Source organism: Martes martes, assembly GCF_963455335.1.
Source record: "Martes martes genome assembly, chromosome: 16".
NCBI classification, from domain to species: Eukaryota; Metazoa; Chordata; class Mammalia; order Carnivora; family Mustelidae; genus Martes; species Martes martes.
The window spans coordinates 19,933,839-19,954,823 of record NC_137904.1 but is presented as its reverse complement, the minus strand read 5'-3'; the positions used below and the strand labels follow the sequence as shown (position 1 = coordinate 19,954,823).

The following is a 20,985-nucleotide window of genomic DNA, read 5'->3' as shown; positions in this document are numbered from 1 at the left end:
TAGGATCGAGCTCCGAGTTGGGGATCCCCACTCAGAAGGGAATCTGCTTGTCTCCTCCCTCTCTGCCCCTCCCCCCACTCACACTCTGTCAAATAAATAAATCTAAAAAAAAAAAAAAGAAAAGAAATAGCCACACATGGTTACACAACTATGTAAATATAATATGCCACTGAATCGTATACTTAAAAATGGTTAAGATGACAAATTTTGTTACATATATATTTTACCACTATTTACTAAAAGCAAAGAAAAAAGTCACACAAACATACAAACAGATCTACATAAACACACCCAGGCAGACACACATACTCCCCAGACCAACATACCCCACACCTCAAATGCTGTGGCAGATAGCACATGGACACACAGAGACAGGGAGATGGGAAACGAAATGAATGGAAGACAGAGGTGTGCACATTCACACCATTACAACGTGTGAGAGGAAGGCCCGAGCAGAGTGTGTAAGGCAGCACAAGAAGCAGCAGGACACAGCCTAAAGGACATGTGGAGAGAAACTAAAAGGGAGAGAAAAAGACAAGGCCTCGCCTTTACACAGACACATGCCCACACTCGACACACACCCATACAGGCAGCTGCAGAGACCGTAGACATGAACAGCATGAAGTGAGAGCAAGAGCAAGGACAAAGATCAAAACAAAGCAAGCTAGAGAGGAAGACAGACTGAGAAGAGGAGGAACAGACAGGACAACAGGGAAAAACAGCCTAAAGTATCAGGGGACAAGGAAGGTGTTCAAGGAAGTGAAAAAGCAAAGTTCAAGTGGGGAAAGAAGAGAGGAACAAGCAGGCGGTGGGTGGAAAGAAACAGAGGACCAGGAGGGTACCCGTGGGAGCACACGTGGGCCAAGGCCAGCAGGGCCAAAGGAATGAGCAGGCTGACTCACTGTGAGGGAAGGTCCAGGGACGTGGGTGGAGGATTCCAGGTGTCTGGGTAGCCGAGCATCCAGTCCGACCAGACTTTCACACTGGGGAGTAGTTCCTTCAGGTCCGGGACGAAGGAAGACACCTTGATGTCATCTTGGTCATCCTCGTCCTCAGGAGAGGACAACTGAGCTGCAGAGGCAAAGGGTGAGAACTGGGCCTAGGTCTGCTGTGGCCCACGAGTGAGGCCTGGGGCGCTGGGACGGCAGCAAGCTCTTAGGGAAGGGAGACCAAGTCCACAGGAAAGCTGGGCCCAGAAGCGGAGGACAAGTGCCAGCAGCACCTAAGAGGATTCTGAAAAGCAGGACAAAGAGAGAACCAGTACACTGAGTCTGCCCCTGCAGACAGCTGTTTCTGCTCCACCTGTGGCCTGCTGAAGTCGCCACTTCAGCCTCTAGGCCCCCCATTTAGCTTTCCTTCAGCACAGCACTGAGATGGCACCAGAGTTCCTGCCAAAACTGCATAACCTGAGTCTGAGAAAATATACAAGAAACCCAGACTGGGGGATATTTGACAAAATAAGTGGCCCTTATGCTTCAAAAATGTCAAGGTCATGAGACACAGAAAGACTTCAGAAAACCATTCAATGCCAGACTGCAGGAAACTAAAGGGACACGGCATCTAAATTGCAATGTGTGAACCTGGGGTGGGTCCTGGACCAGAAAATGACTTTTTTTCAGGACAACTGGTACAAACTCAATAAAGTCTGCAGATTTAACAACAATATTATATCAGTGTTGGCTTCCTGATTTTGATAACTGCACTGTCATGTAAGGGAATGTCCTTGTTATTCTGAAATGCTCAGTCAACCATTTGGGGGTAAAGGGCTACCACATCTACAACTTACAATCAAATAGTTCAGAACAAAAGCATCTGTGTGTGTATACAAAAAGAGAGAGAACTTAAAGCAACTATGGTAAAATGTTAACAAATGGGGACTCTGGGTGAAGGGTATGTAAGGTATATAATTCTTGCAACTTTTCTATAAATTTGAAATTGCTTCAAAATAAAAAAAGTTACCTCGACCCTCCCTCCCAAAAGAGGCAGCTCCAGAGTCTAGAGGCATTCACAAAATTGAAGTGACAGGAGAGGGGCCTCAATACTCACCAATACTGATCCAGGAGCTGAGAGAAAGGGGCAATCTTCAGCCCTACCTTACATGGCTCAGCAGGCAGGCTTAGATTTCTAAGGGCAACCTTCATGCATATGGGGACACTGATCAACTCAAGGGTTAAAAACAGCCTGTGCTCTGGTTCAGTGAGTCGTCCAAGGTGGCTGGTCCACAGTGGTTACAACACCCACCAGTACCAGACAAAGAGGGACACAGATATAGAGCAGGGAAACCAAAACACCAATTATGAACAAAAACAGAAATGCTCTTTGCTGGTTTTCTAATGTTGCAGGAACCCGCAGCAGCTCGTAGGTACAGTGAAAATCTTAACTACTAGAGAACAGGGGGAGGGGATAGTTCCCCCAAGGACAGAGGGCTACAGAGGTAAAGGGAAAGCAAAAGGAGGTGGGGCTAGTTAGGTGGGCAGAAGGAAGAGGGGTTACTTGAGCAAGAGTATCAAGTAGAGGGAGGAGATGCTGAGAAGGCAGGGTGGCATCCTGAGCTGGTCTGCACAGGGCCCAGGCAGGAGAAAGGCCATCAGTCAGTCAGGGGGTCCCTCCTCTGCTTACCTTTGGCAGACTCCTTGAGCAAGTAGGTGCAGCGCCGCACCAGGAGAGAAAACATGGCCAAGCCCAACGCTGCGGCTTGCTCCTGGATCACAGAGCGACACTCCTCCGAGAAGCAGTCTGAGGAGAGACAAATGAAACTCCATCAGTGCCCTGGGGGGTCAAGGGCTACTCTTTTCCAGCTTACTAGGTGCACTTCCTTGGTCTTGTCACTGAGCTCCCTTTCCTCATCTAAGACTGGTGGTAGTAGTATTTCCTCTCTCAAAGCGTCGCCATAGGCTAAGTAAAATAGTGCACATGAAGCATTTACCACAATGGCTGGTCTATGGGTAAGCACTTGATAACATTATGACAGGAATCCCCTGTGTAAATTCAGCATTGCTTCCCCAGGACCAGGTACCCCAAGGTGGACAGTTTGGGCTAGAGCTACAGACTCTCTATTTAGTTGGCTACTAATAATGTGAAGCTATAGTAACAAGTCATATTTAATTCACTCAGCTTCTCTCACATAGCACTAGGAGTACAAATATCAATTAAGATCACAAAAAATACCAAAAAAATCACAAAAAATACAAATTTAAGTTATCTTCTTGAATCACTAACCTTTGGTTCCATCCTTACCTTCCATCACTCCTCCACTTACAAAAATAACCTGTTTTCGCTGAATGAGTTAATTTTACATGGGAAAATGTGCATATGATAAGCACTTAACCAGTGGTACTTTTTATTTCACAAATTCTTTCCCCCAGGGCTGAAAAAGAAATCTGGCTCCCAATACCAGTACCCTCTCCCCCTCACTTTCTCAGCCTGGCTGACTTCCGTCTGGCTGCGGGTCAGCTAAAGGAGCCACCTTGGTGGTGGCCAGAGCTATTCTTGGGCAGGAGCTACAACATACACTCTCAAAACGCTGTCTGTACCTACTCCTTGTCAGTGGCCCGCCCTGAAGGCCACTTAATCCAGACTTGAGAGGAATGGGTGACAAACAGAAGGCAGCCATCCAATTACAGCCTCAGAGGTGGAGACACCCAATACACACAGGAGATGGAATGAGGCACCCACTCACTTGCTCTGGCATCAGCTAATCTGTTAATTCCCTCTGTAACACAGGAGAAGGCTCAGAATCCCCAAGTGTTAAAAGGATAATTAGGAGCGCCTGGGTGGCTCAGTGGGTTAAAGCCGCTGCCTTCGGCTCAGGTCATGATCCCGGCGTCCTGGGATCGAGCCCCGCATCGGGCTCTCTGCTCAGCGGAGAGCCTGCTTCCTCCCTTCTCTCTCTGCCTGCCTCTCTGCCTACTTGTGATCTGTCTGTCAAATGAATAGATAAAATTAAAAAAAAAAAAGGATAATTAGCCACCACATGTTTGATCTCTGTGCCTGCCTGCACGTTAACCTCAATAGCCAGAGGGAAGCCCTCTTGCCTCTCTCCTCATTGACACTAGTCTCGTCAATGGGGCCTAACTGAAGTCTTTACTCCAGGAGATGCTACACAACCACAGTTATTCCTAACCGCCTTGGCCACAGGAGCAAACATGACTGGAGTGTACAGAGCCAGCCCCAAACCACTTTAGAGAGCCCTGGGAGTAAGAAGGAACAGGCTGCTGCTCAGAAGGTCGCAACATAAGAATAGCATCAGTGTAGCAAAGTATTCGTCTGTTGTGGCTTTCCTGCCATCCTTCCAGATGCCCATTGGTCCCAAATGTCACCCTCTAACTTTCCAACTCAACTGCAGCAGGCAGTAAGGAAGTGGTAACAATCCATGTGATTAGAATAGGTCACCACTCTCATCCTTCTTCTAGTAAGGCCCCCTAAACCTCCACTAGAGAAACCAAGACACCAGCATCCAAGAATCAAGAGGGGAAAGGGTAGAAAGCAGGCAAGGGGAAGATGTTATGCCATCCTAAGAAAAATGGCAGCTTCTCCCCTCTATCTCTTACTTTGGGCAGGATCACGGTCTGTACTGCCCCAGCTCAGCCCAGGCCCCTGCCAAACACTGCCAGCAGGCTGCCTCTAATTAGCAACAAGGCCAGCTCAGAATGGGGGTGTAAGTCCAGAACAGAGGAAGCTAGAGTAGTATAAGGAGACGCCACATCCTGGGAGTTGACATTAGTGACCCCTTAACAACTGGGCATCTTAGGCATAAGTTACCTGCACACAGAAGGCCCCGAAAAGGCACAGAAGGGGGTGTCTAGTTTCAAGAGACTGGCATTTTGAGAAGCCCAAGACTACAATAAGATACTCTCATTAACCTGGATAAGGATAAGATGGGACAAAGGGAGATTACTTTCACCAAGCCCATTTCTATTTTTATGACAAATGGCAACTGCAGGCTAGGCTATTTCTCAGAGGGCAAAGTTGTGACTAGGGCTCAAGGGGGAGAATGAACTGCTTAAAAACAATGATACTTTTGGCCTCTGGGGAGTCAAAGTTGACTTTCTTTCTTTCTAAGATTTTATTTGGGTGTCTGGGTGGCTCAATCGGGTAAGTATCTGTCTTTCAGCTCACGTCTGCCTCAGGCACCACGTTGGGCTCCCTGCTCAGTGGGGAGCCTGCTTCTCCCCACTGAAGCTCACCCTGCTTGTGCTAAGAAATAAATAAAATCTTTTTTAAAAATTAAAATTTTAGGGGCACCTGGGTGGCTCAGTGGATTAAGCCTCTGCCTTCGGCTCAGGTCATGATCTCAGGGTCCTGGGATCGAGCCCCGCATCGGGCTCTCTGCTCGGCAGGGAGCCTGCTTCTTCCTCTCTCTCTTTCTCTGCCTGCCTCTCTGCCTACTTGTGATCTCTGTCAAAAAAATAAATAGAATCTTTAAAAAAAAAATTAAAATTTTAGGGGTGACTGGGTCACTCAGTGGGTTAAGCATCTGCCTTTAGCTCAAGTCATGATCCCAGGGTCCTGGGATCGAGTCCTGCATCGGGCTTCTTGCTCAGCAGGGAGCCTGCTTTGCCCTCTGCCTACCTCTCTCTCTCTCTGAGAAATAAGTAAATAAAATATTTTTTAAAATAAATAAAAATTAAGATTTTATTAATTGAGAGAGAGAGAGAGACAGACAAAGAGAGGGAGTGCAGGGAAGGGCAGAGGGAGAGGGAGTCCCAAGCAGACTCCACACTGAGCATGGACCCTGACACAAGGTTTGATCCCACAACCCTGAAATCATGACCTGAGCCCAAACCAAGAGTCAGATGCTTAACCAACCACACTATCCAGGCCCCCCGCAGGGTGGCTTCTTTTTTAAGCCTCTTGCAATAAGGTCTGGGGATCAGGAAGGGTAGAAACAACAGCTTCTTTGCTGTAAGTGTGGAAATGCTCAACTACTTCTCAGAGCAGCAGCTGAAAAGGCAGCTTCATGAATGCTCTAGTGTTAGCCATGGAGCCTCAAATCTTCATTCACCTCTTCCCGCCTCTCCATAAAGGGCCTGACAGTAGTTCCCTGAAATGGTCTGCAGGAGGGACAAACCACTAAGCTATTCTGCTCTGATCAAGCAGGTGGTGATATCACTGCTATATGGGGTCAGAATGCCTGGGTCTTAGTGAGCCTTCTGACCATATCACAGAGAATACTTTCTGGAAGGGCTGCCCCCCCCCGCCACGGTTCGGTGGTACACAAGCACGTACTGAGCACCTACAGTATGCTTCACCCTGTGCTGGGTATTATGGAGAACACAGCTACAAATAAAACAGAGTCCCTGCAACCTCAGGACCTTACAGTTGGGTGAAAAAAACTGCTATTTATCCAAGTAACCATCGCAACTCAGACCCAGAGCCTCCAGTGAGAACTATTTAAGTGCTATGGCATCTTCGGAGATACTCTTCGCCTCGAGCAGGCTTCTGTAGGCTAGCAGCCATAAGATGCCACTCCTTGGGAGGTATTCATTCTCATACAAGTGAGGAGGAAAACAGCATCCAGATCCCAGAGTCCACCCACTTTGCGGGTAGAGCTAGGAAACTGGCCCTAGTCTGACAAATGCCCATATATATCCCTAGAGTTGGGCTGGGTCAGACCAACAAATGATGTGGGGTGGGGAAGGAAAAAGCATTGTTTGCCTTGGTATTTGCCTGGGTTCCTCTGGCTTTGTGTCAGGTAGCAGGAGCCTGACATGAGCTGAGGAACTCATTAACACTGTGAAATAGCCTTTCCCCTTCTTTCCAAAAGCAGGCTCGCTCAAGGGTTTAGGGGGACGGTTTTAGCTAAGCAAGTCAGACGGAAATATTTCTTACCAAGAAAGTCACCTGAGGTCTGAACTTGATTCTGCCCTTTCCCACATGTTCTCAGATGGGCAGATGACCAGAGCTCTCACTATTCCTGTGCCCAAATACCTGCACAGGCAGAAATAGTTTCTCACTCCCATGTAACAGGGAGACTCTCTCATTTTTCTGAGAACATATTCATGGAAAACATAAACCAACTGTCGTCAAAGTTGTATGAAATCAGGAAATGGAGCGGCCGGGAGAAGGCTGCCATGTGGCCGGATGTTATGTATTTCTAATTAGTGCTATACATCTTTCAACAGCAAGTGTCCTTCTGCTGGGAAACACAACACACTGCCCTTGTTATTGTAACTGTCAGAGAAGTGCTTAAACAGATAATCTCCAGGAAAAGTGATAAACACGTCCCCTCTCCCACCCCTGTGTGTGCGACGGTGCTGCCAAAGCAAAGCTGTGCTTGACGGCTCCAGGATGGCAAAGCATCCTCCTGCAGGAAATGGGAATGAGGCAGAAGGAAGGGGAGAGGGAAGGGGAGGGGAGGCAGGCCCACCTGCCTAGACCCTCTGTGCCCAGCCAAGGGACAGCAGTTCAGAACTATCGCTTCTGATCAGCTCCTGGGTCAGGGAGAGCATTGGAGGCAACCAGTACCCGTTAAGTATATGTGCTGCCGAAGCGAACACACCAGTACCCATAAGGATGAGGTTTGGCTGGTCACAGAAAAATGTGGCAGCAAGGAAATAAGGAGAGCTTCCCTGATGCATACAGCCAGCTTCCTGGCAAGGGGATGACAAGAGTGCCGAAGGGGAGACACAGGACAGATGACACAGAGGTCTGGTACCCTGACCGGAGCAGAGAGATTCAGAAGCCACTGGGGTCCACTAGCCATTCCAGGAGAGAGAACCAACTATTTGCTCAGCTGCTTCACTAATAGCTGGAGAAAAATGCAGGCAAGACCACTTTATTCACTGACTCCCTTCCCACCGGCTCCTCCCAAAGACAGGAAATGAATGGTCAGTCACCTCCAAACTAACACCACCTGGAGGCGATTTGTTGGCTCTTATCTTTCAGACATAGGACTGCTTTTCTCATGAGTCAGTCACCAGTCAGACACAGGGCTGGCACAGTTCCTGAGCAGCCCACCAAAACCTCCTTGTCTGCAGGAAGCGGGCAGTGAGAGCATCTTTCGACTGCTGCTGTTTGGGCTACAGAGTTCCCTGTGGCAGTTGCTGACTGAAGGAGGGGTGGAAGAGGTAATCATTGTATAGAAACCAGATAAAAGCCCAGAGCAAAAGCAGAGCTCTTCAGGCCATTGGGGCATCGTTTTATTCCCCAGAAGTAAAATGAATGAGTGAGGAAAACCAGGCACCAATAGACCAAGCAAATTATTCATGCATAATGGCAGAACACAGGTTGATCCAAGGCTGGTCATGAACAACGCATCCCCAAATGGTATAGTCGCAACAAAACCAAGGAACACGGAAGGTAGTGTTTCCTCCCCAAGGGCCCCTACTGTTGTGCCTGCTATTCCTTTTTGTAGGATTGTAAAACTGACTTTTTTTGGTGGGCAGATGTGAGGGCAAAGAAAATCCCAACCTAACAAAATGACCTCTCCTGGGACATCTGAGTGGCTCAGTCGGTTAAGTGGCTGCCTTTGGCTCAGGTCATGATCCTAGCATCCTGGGATCAAGTCCCACATCTGGCTCCTTGCTCAGTGGGGAGCCTGCTTCTCCCTCTGCCTCTTCCTGCCTGTTCTCTCTCTCTCTCTCTCTCTGACAAATAAATAAATAAATAACTTTTTTAAAAAATGACCTCTCCCATTAGTTACAAAGTTATTTATTCAGCCCAGTGGTGGAGGATATGAAGGAAAATAAGATCCATCCATAAGAAGATGATAATCTAATGAGGAAGACAGGAAGAATACACAGACTCAAATAACTATAATTCAAGGAAGATGGAAGTAAGATGCTTTCTTTCACCAGAGGGAAAGAAAATCATCTCCAGCTAGGGGATAGCCAAGAAGGTTGCATGGAAGAAAGCACTTCTGAGCAGGCTGCAAAAAATGAACAAAGCCAGAACAGGCAGGACGAAGGAGAGACTGCGTGTTGCTAAGGAGGCACGAAGGTCAGGGCACACCAGGCACCCTCCCACATGGCAAGCAAAGGACTCAAGAGTGCCACCGTACGGGGACCACAAAGCACTGGGCCTGCAAGGCCACAGCAAGGAACACAGACCTAAGTTGCCACGGGGTGAGGAGGGCACCTGCTCGAGGTTTCCAAATGAAGCATAGGTGAGTGTTTTATGATGATTAATCTAGCTAAAACATTTAGGATGGATTAGGGTAGCTGGAATAATATAAAAGGAACAGAGACTTGTTGGGAAGCCAAGAAGGCATGAACTTGTTCGAACTGAGAGAAATTATGTGTAGTGTACTTTGTAAACTTTATAATGCCAAGTAAATGTAATATCTTTCTTATAGGAGCTAGAAGAGGGAACAGACAGGAGTGTATGGATGTGAGAAATGCTGCCGAAGGAAAATCAAGAATGATGGAAATGATGTGTGGGAGGGAAAGGATTCACTGGAAGGGGCCAAGGACTCTTACTAATAATCTCGGCAGGTTCCAGAGGATCCTGAGACCTCAAAAAGGGTAACACCTACCAAAGGAGGTCCAGGAAAGGGGCAGAAGTTTGGGATTGCAGAACACCTGGAGGGAGGGAGGTATGCATCAAGGAGTCCCCAGGCTCCCACCCACTTGGCTCTGAGCCAGTCCTGTCTTTCCAGAACAAAGACACTTCAGGGGGTCAGAAATACTTGAGGAAGACCTTGCATAAGGAGGCCTGGGGAAGTCTGAACTGGCTCTCCCTGTGGAAGCCATTAGATATTCAGCACTTCATTTGTTTCCAATTCTTGTATGAGTGCAGCTCCAGGCTGTGGGGTGAGAGGCTCCTCTCTGACGTAATCAGGAAGCAGCTGCAAAATTAAGGAATCCCTCATGACATCATAAAAAGGGTTGATGGTTTACTGGGGAAAGTATAAAAATTAATTACATATTCCCACATGAATCCCTTCCCCTAAATCTGTACACACTACTTCCCACCCCCACACATTCTCTCATCAACAACATCCCAAAGCCACCTCACTGATCAGGGTACAAAAGGGCAAATAAAACCTAGGAAGACAAAGTTCTTTGGTGTACCCACTGTCTGCCCCATACATTTGGAACTTAACAAGTGATAGCTTGTCCTGGAATTTTTATACAAATATCATGCTTCCCCAACAAAATTATAAGCCCCCTGAGGACAAGAGCTATGTCAAGACTTCACATCCTTGAAAATTAGCACCATGACAGGGTTCAGGACACGTGTGCTGTTCACAATAGTAGGTGCACTATGCCTCTCATTTGTGAATCCTAACCATAAACGACATGATTCCACTGTGGCCTGAAATAATAACTAAGATACACTGAGACCTATGTTAGGCATAAAGACTGTGTGTGTGTGTGTGTGTGTGTGTGTGTGTAAAATCTCAAAACTTCACATAAGATTTGTACAAGAGGTATTATTTTCCCTCTCTGACAGTTGAGGAAACAGTGCCAGAGAAGTTAAATGACTTGCCCAAGGTTACAACGCCAATAAGTGTCAGCACTGGGATTTGAATTCAAGTCTGTCTGCTCTTGTACCTACAGTTTCCATACCTGATTGTCACATGCCTGTGATTCAAGCTGCAAGCCCCAAAACTTCCTCTCTCTTTTTTGTGAATATAAAAACCTTAGAATCTCCATAGTTTTGCACAAAAAGCTCTAAGGTAACAACTATGCGGAATCTAAAATAAAAACAATATACCATTTTAGGGTGCTTGGGTGGTTGGTCAGTTAAAAGTCTGCCTTTGGCTCAGGTCATAATCCCAGGATCCTGGGATGGAGCCCAAAGTTGGGCTCCCTGCTTATCTGGGAGTCTGCTTCTCCTTCACCCTCTTCCCCTCCCGCCCCCCTCCTCCACTTATGAGCACACACTCTCTCTCTCAAGAAATAAAATAAAACAAAATAATAAATAATAAAAACACCATACCACTTATAATAACACCAAAGAAAACAAAATACTTACATATAAAATATTGCTATTTTAAATATTAAATCTAACAAAATATGTACAGCATCTCTATGTTGAAAATTACAAAATACTGATGAAGGAAATCAAAGAAGACCTAAATAACTGGAGAGATTTACCCTGCTTGTACGCTGGAAGACTCAACATTGCAGAGATGTCAATTCTCAACCACACAGATCTATACGTTCAATGCAAATACCATTAAAATCTCAGCCAAGTTTCTTGTAGATACAGACAAGCTTATTCTAAAATTTACATGGAAAGGCAAAGGGCCTAGGATGGTTAAAACCACTCTGAAAAAGAACAAAGTAGGAGGAATCGTTCTTCCCCATGTTAATTAAGTCAAAGAAAGAAGAGCCTTTTCAAAGAATGGTGCTAGAACAATTAGATATCCACAGGCCAAAAAGTGAACCCTGACCTAAGTCTCACATCTTATGCAAAAATTAAGTGACAATGGATCAAAGACTTAGATGTAAAAAACATAGGACCATAAAATTTTTAGAAAAAAACTGAAGAAAATCCTCAGGACCTAGGAACAAGAGAATATTTGGACTTACTGCCAAAAGCACAATCTACAAAAAGTTAAACTGAGATACTGAACCTCATAAAAATTGAACACTTTTGTTCTGCAAAAAACGGTAAGAGGATGAAAAGGCAAATTACAGACTGGGACAATATATCTATAAACTACAAAGGATAGGCATCTAGATGATATAAAAAACTCTCAAAACTCAACGGTGAGAAAACAATCTAATTAGAAAATGGACAAAAGACACAAGCAAACATTTCACCAAAAAATGGTATACAGATGAAATGTAAGCACATGAAAAGATGTCCAATATCGTTAGTCACCAGGAAAGTAACACCTAAAAGTACAACGAGGTATCACTACACATCTACCAGAATGGCTAAAATACCGAATAGTAATGATACCAGCAAGCTGGTGAGGATGCAGAGGAACAGGATTACACAACCTGAGCTGACTGGAAGGTAAAAATGGCACAGACATTCTGGAAAATAGTTTGGCAGTATCTTCTAAATCTAAAAATGTACTTACGATATGATTCAGCAATTATCTTGGGCATTTATCGCATGAAATGAAAACTTATGTTTGCACAAAAATCTGTACACAAATGTTCATGGCAGCTTTATTCATAACAGCCTAAACTGGAAACAACCCAAATGTCCTTCAACGGATGAACAGTTAAACAGATAGTGAACATCCACAGCACAGAATACTACTCAGCCATAAAAAGAAAAGTGATATGTACAATAACCTCGATAAACCATCAGGGAATTAAGTGGAGCCAAAAAAGCCAATTTTAAGAGGTTACATACTATATGATCCCATTTACAGAATATTCTTGAAACAAAGTGATTATAGAGACAGAGCACAGGGGTTAAGATTTGGGGAGAGAAGGGGACGGGGTATTTCTAAAGAGGTAGCCACAGGGAGTTCTGCAGTGATGGGACAATTCCGCACCTTGACTGTGTGCAGTTACAGGAAGCTACCTGTGTGATAAAATTGCACAGAACTATATATATACATGTGCAACTGGCAAATATATACCTGTATGAATGTGTAACTGGTGAAATGAGTAAGGTCTATGGACTGTACCAATGTCAATTTCATGGGATTGATATTGCGCTAAAGTCAAAGATGCTAACTTTAGGGAAGGAGGGATGAAGGGGACACAGGACCTCTCTCTACATTTTTTACAATGTCCTTTGAATCTACAATTATTTCAAAATATAAAGTTTAAAACCACTAAGCAGATCCCCCAAAAGATCTAAGATTCCAGAAACATTTTTCTTTTACAAAGAACAGGGCTTCTTAGACATTTGGGGGACATTTTCCCAATCAGCAGATTACTCTGCACAGACGCTGTATGCAGCCCCTCGTTTGCATCTTGTGCTGTCCGGCCTGAACTGCTGGAGGCTACTGTGGCTCTTTATCTGGACTGAGCAAGAAACTGCCAGGGGCAACCAAAAGTAAAATAAGAAAAAAGATGGGAAAGTTCACTGAAGACAGAACTTCTATCTACAGAATAAGGAGTAAAGCAAGAGAACTTCATCATCGGATCAGTAAAATCCACGTCAAGCAGCACAGGCTGGAGGTGATGAGAAAGTGAAGAAAGATGACAAGAAGAACAAATTGCAGAAGCTAAGTGAGCTGTTTAAACATGTTCCTGCTGCTCAAAAAATAAGGAAAGGTATAAATCTCAAATCGGTGGTATCCACCAACAAGGACAGTTGGGGGGGAAAAGTTACTTAAAAAGTTACTTAAAAGTTAAAAAGTTAAAAAAAGTTTAAAAAAAAGTTAAAGTTAAAAGTTACTTTAAAAGTTACTTAAAACATGTTGCTTAGTGCTGTTTTCTTCTTAAGTGAAACTGCTTATGCATTTTCAGCGTGCAATGCTTTGGACCATTAATTAGATGGATATTAAGAAGTTTCCTTTTAATTGGCAGTATTAGCCTCAATACCATGTGAAACTATCTTTGTCAATAAATCTGTAGACCAAACTTAAAAAAAAAAAAAAAACTTCATCAAAACAAATAAGCACGCGCGCACACGAGCGCACACACACACACACACACACACACACACACACGTCTCCAAAAGACAAAAATAAAAAGAGAAGCCACAGAGAAAATTTTCTTCCTGGGAGAAAATATTTGCAAAATACCTATCTGACAAAGGACTCATATCTAAGAACTCTTTCAACTTAATAAAACAAAAAAATGAGCAAAGAAGATATATGGATAGCAAGTAAGTGCGTGCTCAACACGCACTTCTTATAAAATGCTCAACATTATCAATCCTTAGGGAAATCAAAACCACAAATACAACTCCATACCCACTAGGATGGCTGTACCCAAAAAGAGAACAAGGGTTGCTGAGCACATGGAGTACGGGGAACTCTCACACACTGCTTTGGGAATATAAAATGATACGGCCACTTTGAAAACCAAGTGGTAAGTTTCTTAAAACCAAAGTTAAAACACTCATTTACCAAGTGACCTGGCTATACCACTCCTAGGAAATTGCGTAAAAGCAGCAAAAGCATATGTCCACAAAAAGATTTACACTTGAATGTTTGCTGCAGTTTTATTCCAAAATAGCGCAACCTTGAAAAGACCCAAATGTCCATCAACAAGAGAATGGATAAACAAATTGTGGTATATCCATACAATGGAAGACTACTCAGCAACAAAAAGGAACAAACAACTGAATCATTCAACAGCAAGTATAAATCATTACTGTGGAATAAAGAAGACAGGCCAAAAGACAGAGAGAAAGAGAGAGAGAGAGAAAGGAAATACTATCAAATTCTAGAAAATACAAACTCTTTTATAGTGACAGAAAGCAGATCAGTGGTTTCCTGGGGATTGGAAGGTAAAGTTAGGGAAGAATGAATTACCAAGAGGCACAAGTAAACTTTTCTGAGTGAAGGGTATGTTCACTATCTTGACTGTGTTGATGGTTTCACAAATGTGTACATATGTCAAATTCATCAAACTGTACAGTCTACATATGTATAGTCTGATGTACATCAATCAGATCTCAATAAAACTGTTAAAAGATTTTTCTTAAATAACAATGCCATTAAAAGGCCGTTAGTCTGACTCATCATTTAAGATTTTAAGAAATCATAACTTAGAGGCTGATTTGATAAAGCTGGACATCTACTGAGTGCCTAATACACAATTTGACACTCAGGAAAACCTTGCAAACTGGCACCGATATTTGCAGTTTAGAGACAAGGAAACTAAGCCTCAGAGAGGGTAAGTTAACTTTCTTCATCAAGGTCACACAGCTGATAAATGGCTGGGAAAAGAATTCAAACATGTGATGTGGTTGATTCTAAAGCTTATTATACCATTACAACACAACTGCTACCTTCTGAAAGTGACAAAATGATCTCCACAAGTGCTAGGCCTTCTCCAGACGATAGCCTGGCTTGCCCTCCTCCTTTATATGAAGCTCTATGGCCAAGAAGTGTCCTGGGGACTCTATCAAAACATCTTGGCAAGACAGACAACAAACCATTTCCACTCTCTACAAGGAAAAATGAAAGCAGTCCTAAAGGAGTGCTAAAGGAGTGCTTTCATTTTTTTCCAGAGAATTCCCATTTTAGAAATGGTACACTATAGATTTCCTGGAAAAGGAAGGCAGGCAGGTAGGCAGGCAAGGAGGGAGGGCGGTGGGGTGGGGGGCAGAGAAAGAGATAGAGGTAGTGGGGAGTGGAAAGAAAGAGAGAGAAAGAAGGAGGAGGAAGGGTGGGCAGGCAACCAGTCAAAACATGCTCTGGCCATTTCCACTTCAGTTGTGTCTCTGGATTGATATTTCTGTCACTCTGAATTTCCTGCCTGATCCAGGGTTATTCAAATACACGTCCCCTTTTGGGCAAGAAGAGCTGCTGCAAGCGGAATGGCATGCTGGCACCAGCTAAGTCCCTCAAGGATGGGGCCCGGGAGAAGAGTGTCTGCCATTCCAGCATCTCATCTGGAAGATTTACAAGTAAATCTTGAAGGACAGAGTTTCTGCGTCTACACTGCTTACCAGAGGTTTTGCAAGGCTTGCTTCTCTCACAATATTTGGGGGAAGCAAAGCAGGAGTGAAAAAGATTAGCAGCTTCTTAATTACATTAGGCAGGTAAGTGTCCCTGTGGAATTCTATTAAGAGAACTGGGGTATCTTGTGTCAGAAATTATTTAGGGTTCTGGAGGAGAAGAGAAGTGAAGCAGGCTTCCTAAAAAGTCATACCCCTAAGCCAATCTAGAAGGAAACTTTTGCTGTAGCAGTGAGAAGGAATTAATAACGCCACAACCCTTCTGACGGAGTAGACAGGTTTGGCAGCTGATTTAGAAAAACAGCTTGAAACCCATTTTTGTTGGTAATGAAGCTTCAGGGAGCACTTGGGGACTAATGTAAAAGTTAATGAGAGATAATGCCTGCAGACAACCTGATTCAGAGAAAGCTCCTTCAATACAGCAGGCAGAAGGCGGGGAAATGCTCAGCTTCCATTTTAACAGATTAACTCAATTTCTTTTTGTTTTATGGCTTCCTGAAGCATTTTTAAAAGAGTATGACAGGGGCACCTGGGTGGCACAGTGCGTTAAGCCTCTGCCTTCAGCTCAGGTCATGAGCTCAAGGTCCTGGGATCGAACTCCACATCAGGCTCTCTGCTCAGCAGGGAGCCTGCTTCCCCCCTTTCTCTGTGCCTCCCTCTCTGCCTACTTGTGATCTCTGCCTGTCAAATAAATAAATAAAATTAAAAAAAAAAAAAAAAGAGTATGACAGAGTTTGCAAGCAATGCCAAAATAAGACAATTCTGAGACAGGTAGGGCACAGAGGTACCCAGGATAGGAAGGATCTCTTGGACTCCTTCTGAGAAGCTTCCAGAACCCAAAGATTCGAGCCATCAAACAAATCTTGAGAGGGACGCCTGGGTGGCTCAGTTGGTTAAGCGGCTGCCTTCGGCTCAGGTCATGATCCCAGCGTCCTGGGATCGAGTCCCACATCGGGCTCCTTGCTCGGCGGGGAGCCTGCTTCTCCCTCTGCCTCTGCCTGCCACTCTGTCTGCCCGTGCTCGCTCGCTCTCTCTCTCTAACAAATAAATAAATTAAAAAAAAATTAAAAAAAAAAAAAAACAAATCTTGAGGACTCAGTACTAAAAAATGAGACCAATGAGAAGACATAATTCTTGGGTGGATTCCTTGTAAATATCCAAATCTGCACATTCATCACACTCTACTCTAGCAGCTCACTCTAAAAAGTTCCTCAAAGCTTTATAATTCAAGATCAATATCCAAAATAGGTTGAGTAAACAATGACTTCGTCCAACCTCCTCCCCTATGGATCATATAGTTTTAAAGTAGAAAAGGGGTCAGCAGAATAATAGCTAAATAAAGCAGTTATGCCAAGGAAAGGTAGCGCTTGATGAAGGTGACTAGAAACCCAATGAGGCATCAGCTAGTCCTCTGACTTAGAAACTCTAGAAACGACATCCCGTTTAGTAACAGCCATTCCAAGTTTGTAATCAGTTGGCTAACTGGTTAATTTGTCAACAATATAAACTGAAACCTATAAACATTATTTTAAACTAAATTTAATTATTTTGTTTATATTTATTCTTTTATACCTCATCCCACAAAAGACTTGTGAAAACTTAGGGCAAAATCACCTATAATTAAGTAATGTTAAAGTAGATGTAGAAAATCAGGAGAAAGAAAAAGTAAAATACAAACAGGTCAATCAGGTACCAAGAATAAACTTAAAATTTACCTCTGATTTTCCTGGCAGCCAAAGCAAAAATGGAAACACCAACAGTTGTCATTATTGGGAAAGAATAAATATATCTAAATAATAAATAAATAACTATAAATACATAGTTGTCATTATTGGGAAAGAATAAATTTATCAGTTACTCAGGAAAAACAAATCTTTTCTCAGCACTGAGTTCTCAAATCATTTTTTTTAACACGGACTCTTTGCAAGGGATACTGTGTGAAAAAAATGAAAAATACTCTTGAAAGATCTTTACAGCATGTGGCTTTATACTACATACTGTTAAAAGATACCCAAGAAAAATTACCCTGAAGCTATTTGTATGGTGAGACAAAGTATGTAAGTATCACAATCTAACAATGTTTTTCCAAAAACACAGATAGAGGAGTATTTTATATACAGACAGGTTAGGTATACAGTGCTTTAAGAAAATCTTTTTTTTTTTTTTTAAGATTTTATTCATTTATTTTACAGGCAGAGATCACAAGTAGGCAAAGAGGCAGGCAGTGAGAGAGGGGGGGAAGCAGGCTCCCTGCCAAGCAGAGAGCCCAATGCGGGGCTCGATCCCAGGACCCTGAGATCATGACCTGAGCTGAAGGCAGAGGCTTTAACCCACTGAGCCACCAGGTGCCGCTAAGAAAATCTTTAAAACTAAGTTAAAGTAATAACTAAGTTAGGAGATAATGATTCTTATTTCAAAAGGATCCATAAGGGTTTCTTAAAGCAAGAGACTCCTCATGTTCAATGCATTTGTTTGCCCAACATTTAGTCTGTGACAGAAAGACTGTGAGAGTAAGAGAAACCCGAGTGCAAGTGCTATATGCAGTTGATGACGAAAGACTGAAGTATTCTAAAATCTTAAAGAAAAACCCCAGATGAGTGAGAAAGTGACATATGCTATCATATGCTATAAGAGATTCTTGTTTTAAAGGACCAAATGACAATTTAAAATATATATGCTATTAAAAATAAATGTAGGGCGCCTGGGTGGCTCAGTGGGTTAAAGCCTCTGCCTTCGGCTTGGGTCATGATCCCGGGGTCCTGGGATCGAGCCCCGCATTGGGCTCTCTGCTCAGCAGGGGGCCTGCTTCCTCCTCTCTCTCCACCTGTCTTTCTACTTGTGATCTCCCTGTCAAATAAATAAATATTTTTAAAAAATAAATGTATATATAACATAAATAATATCATAATTTATAATACAGATATATAATTATGTATATGTATATATTATATATGTATATACATATATACTTATGTGTATATATGTATATAACGTAGATGTATAGATACTAATGGGAAATTGTCTTATCTATAAAATTTAATTTCTGTACATTATGGGGATATTTCTAAAACAAAAAGTTCAACAACAAGCTATGAAGCAAAGAGATTTAAAAGCCAAATTTAATATTTGAACACTGGTACAGAGAACAAAGTTCTATAATTCTGGGATTTCTGGGATTAGCATTCCCTGCCAAACAGTTTTTAAGCACCAATTCAACTTCATTTTCTTGTGAGATTTCCTATGTTTGGAGGACAGAATTGACCTGCTAGTTGAAAAGACCTAACAGATTTATTTATAGAGCACTGCCTTACTTCTTAAAAAGGGCCTACTAAAGATTAGAGGAGAAATAAGTGAAATAGAGAATAGAAAAACAAATGAAAGGACTGACCAAACTAAGAGTTGTTTCACTGAAAAGATAAACAAAATGGAAAAACCATTAGCAGCCTAACCCAAGAAAAAATGTAAAGGACCCAAATCAAAAAAATCATAAATGAAAAAGGGACATGACATTGATACCACAGAAATTCAAAGGATTTTAAGAGATTATCTGCTAACAAACTGGACATCCTAGAAGAAATGGAAAAATTCTTAGAAACATACAACTTACCAAGACCAAATCAGAAAGAGATAGAAAATCTGAATAGACTAATTACTAGCAAGGACACTGTATCAGTAATCAAAATCTCCCAGCAAAGATAAGTCCAGGAGCACATCACTTCACTGGTGAATTTTACCAAACGTTTTACAGAAATTAACACCAATCCTTGGAACAGTTTAAAAAAAAAAACAAAAAACAAAGAGAAGGGAACACTTCCAAACCCATTTTACAAGGCCAGCATTATCCTGACACCAAAACCAGAAAAGAAAACTACAGGCCAATATCCCTGATGAATACAAATGCAAAAATTCTCAATAAAACACTAGCGAACTGAATTCAACAGCATACTAAGAGGATTATTCACCACGGTCAAGTGGGACTTATTCTTGGGATGCAAGGATGGTTCAATATAGGCAAATCAATCAATGTGATACATCACATTATTAGAATGAAAGAAAAGAATCATATGATTATCTCAATAGATGCAGAAAAAGCATCAAAAAATTCAATAGTCATGATAAAATTCTTAATAAATTAGGCATAGAATTCTGCAACATACTTCAACATAATAAAGGCCCTATAATGACAAGCCTACCACTCAAGGCTAAAAGGATAAAAGCTTTTCCTCTCAGATCAAGAACAAGACAACGGGGAGCACCTGGGTGGCTCAGTGGGTTAAAGCCTCTGCCTTCAGCTCAGGTCATGATCCCAGGGTCCTGGGATCGAGCCCATGTCGGGCTCTCTGCTCAGTGGGGAGCCTGCTTCCTCCCCTCTCTCTGCCTGCCTCTCTGCCTACTTGTGATCTCTGTGTGTCAAATAAATAAATAAAATCTTAAAAAAAACAAATAAATAAATAAAAAGAACAGGACAATGGTGCCTCCTCTCACCCTCCTACTCAACTTAGTACTGAAAATCCTACCTAGAACAATTATGCAAGAAAAAGAAATTAAAAGTATCAGAATTGGAAAGGAAGAAGTAAAAGTGTCACTCTTTGGATTAAAGTAAAAGTGTCTCAAAATGGATTAAAGACTCCAAAAAATGGATTAAAGACTTAAATGTAAGCCCTGATACCATGAAACTCCTGGAAGAAAACACAGGAAAAAAGCTCCTTGATGTGGGGCTTGGTAATAATTTTTTGGATATGACACCTAAAGCATAGCAACAAAAACAAATATAAACAATTACATAAAATTAAAAAGCTTCTGCATTGCGAAAGAAATCATTCACAAAGCAAAAAGACAACCAATGGAATGAAAAATAAAATTTGCAGACCATATATCTGATAAGGGATTAATACCCAAAACATAGAAAAAATTTATACAGAAATAAACGAATAAAACTTAAAAAATAAAATTAAAAACTCATACCTCCCAACAGCCAAAAAAAGAAAAAAAAAATTAATGGACAAAGGCCCTAAATAGATATTTCTCCAAAGAAGATATATGAAAGGCCAACAGGCACATGAAAAGATGCTCTACATCACTAGTCAGTAGGCAAATTCAAATTAAAACTACAATGAGGGGCGCCTGGGTGGTTCAGTTGCTAATTGTCTACCTTTGGCTCAGGTCATGATCCCAGGATCCTGGGATTGAGCCCCACATTGGGCTCCCTGCTTGGAGGGAAGCCTGCTTCTCCCTCTCCCACTCCCTTTGCTTGTGTTCCTTCCCTTGCTGTATCTCTCTCTGTCAAATAAATAAATAAAATCTTAAAAAAAAAAACCAAAAACCCACAATGAGGTATTACCTAATGCCTGTCAGAATGGCCAATATCAAAAAGACCAGATGTAACAAATGCTGATGTGGATGTGGAGAAAAGGGAACCCTTATGCACTGTTGGGTGGGATTATAAATTGGTGCAAACACTGTGGAAATCAGACTGGAAGATTCTCAAAA

At 42.6% G+C, this 20,985-nt stretch overlaps 1 protein-coding gene across 1 annotated transcript in view; it reads right to left on the bottom strand.

The window, feature by feature from the left end:
• The window catches only part of SMG6 (SMG6 nonsense mediated mRNA decay factor), a 236,751-nt gene that overhangs the window by 130,239 nt on the left and 85,527 nt on the right, over positions 1-20,985 (bottom strand). Inside the window, exons 11-12 of the mRNA XM_080827352.1 lie at positions 2,620-2,736; positions 903-1,071 (exon numbers count right to left, since the gene is read on the bottom strand). Of these exons, the coding sequence (XP_080683478.1) occupies positions 903-1,071; positions 2,620-2,736 (286 nt within the window). The remainder of the gene's footprint in view (positions 1-902; positions 1,072-2,619; positions 2,737-20,985) is intronic.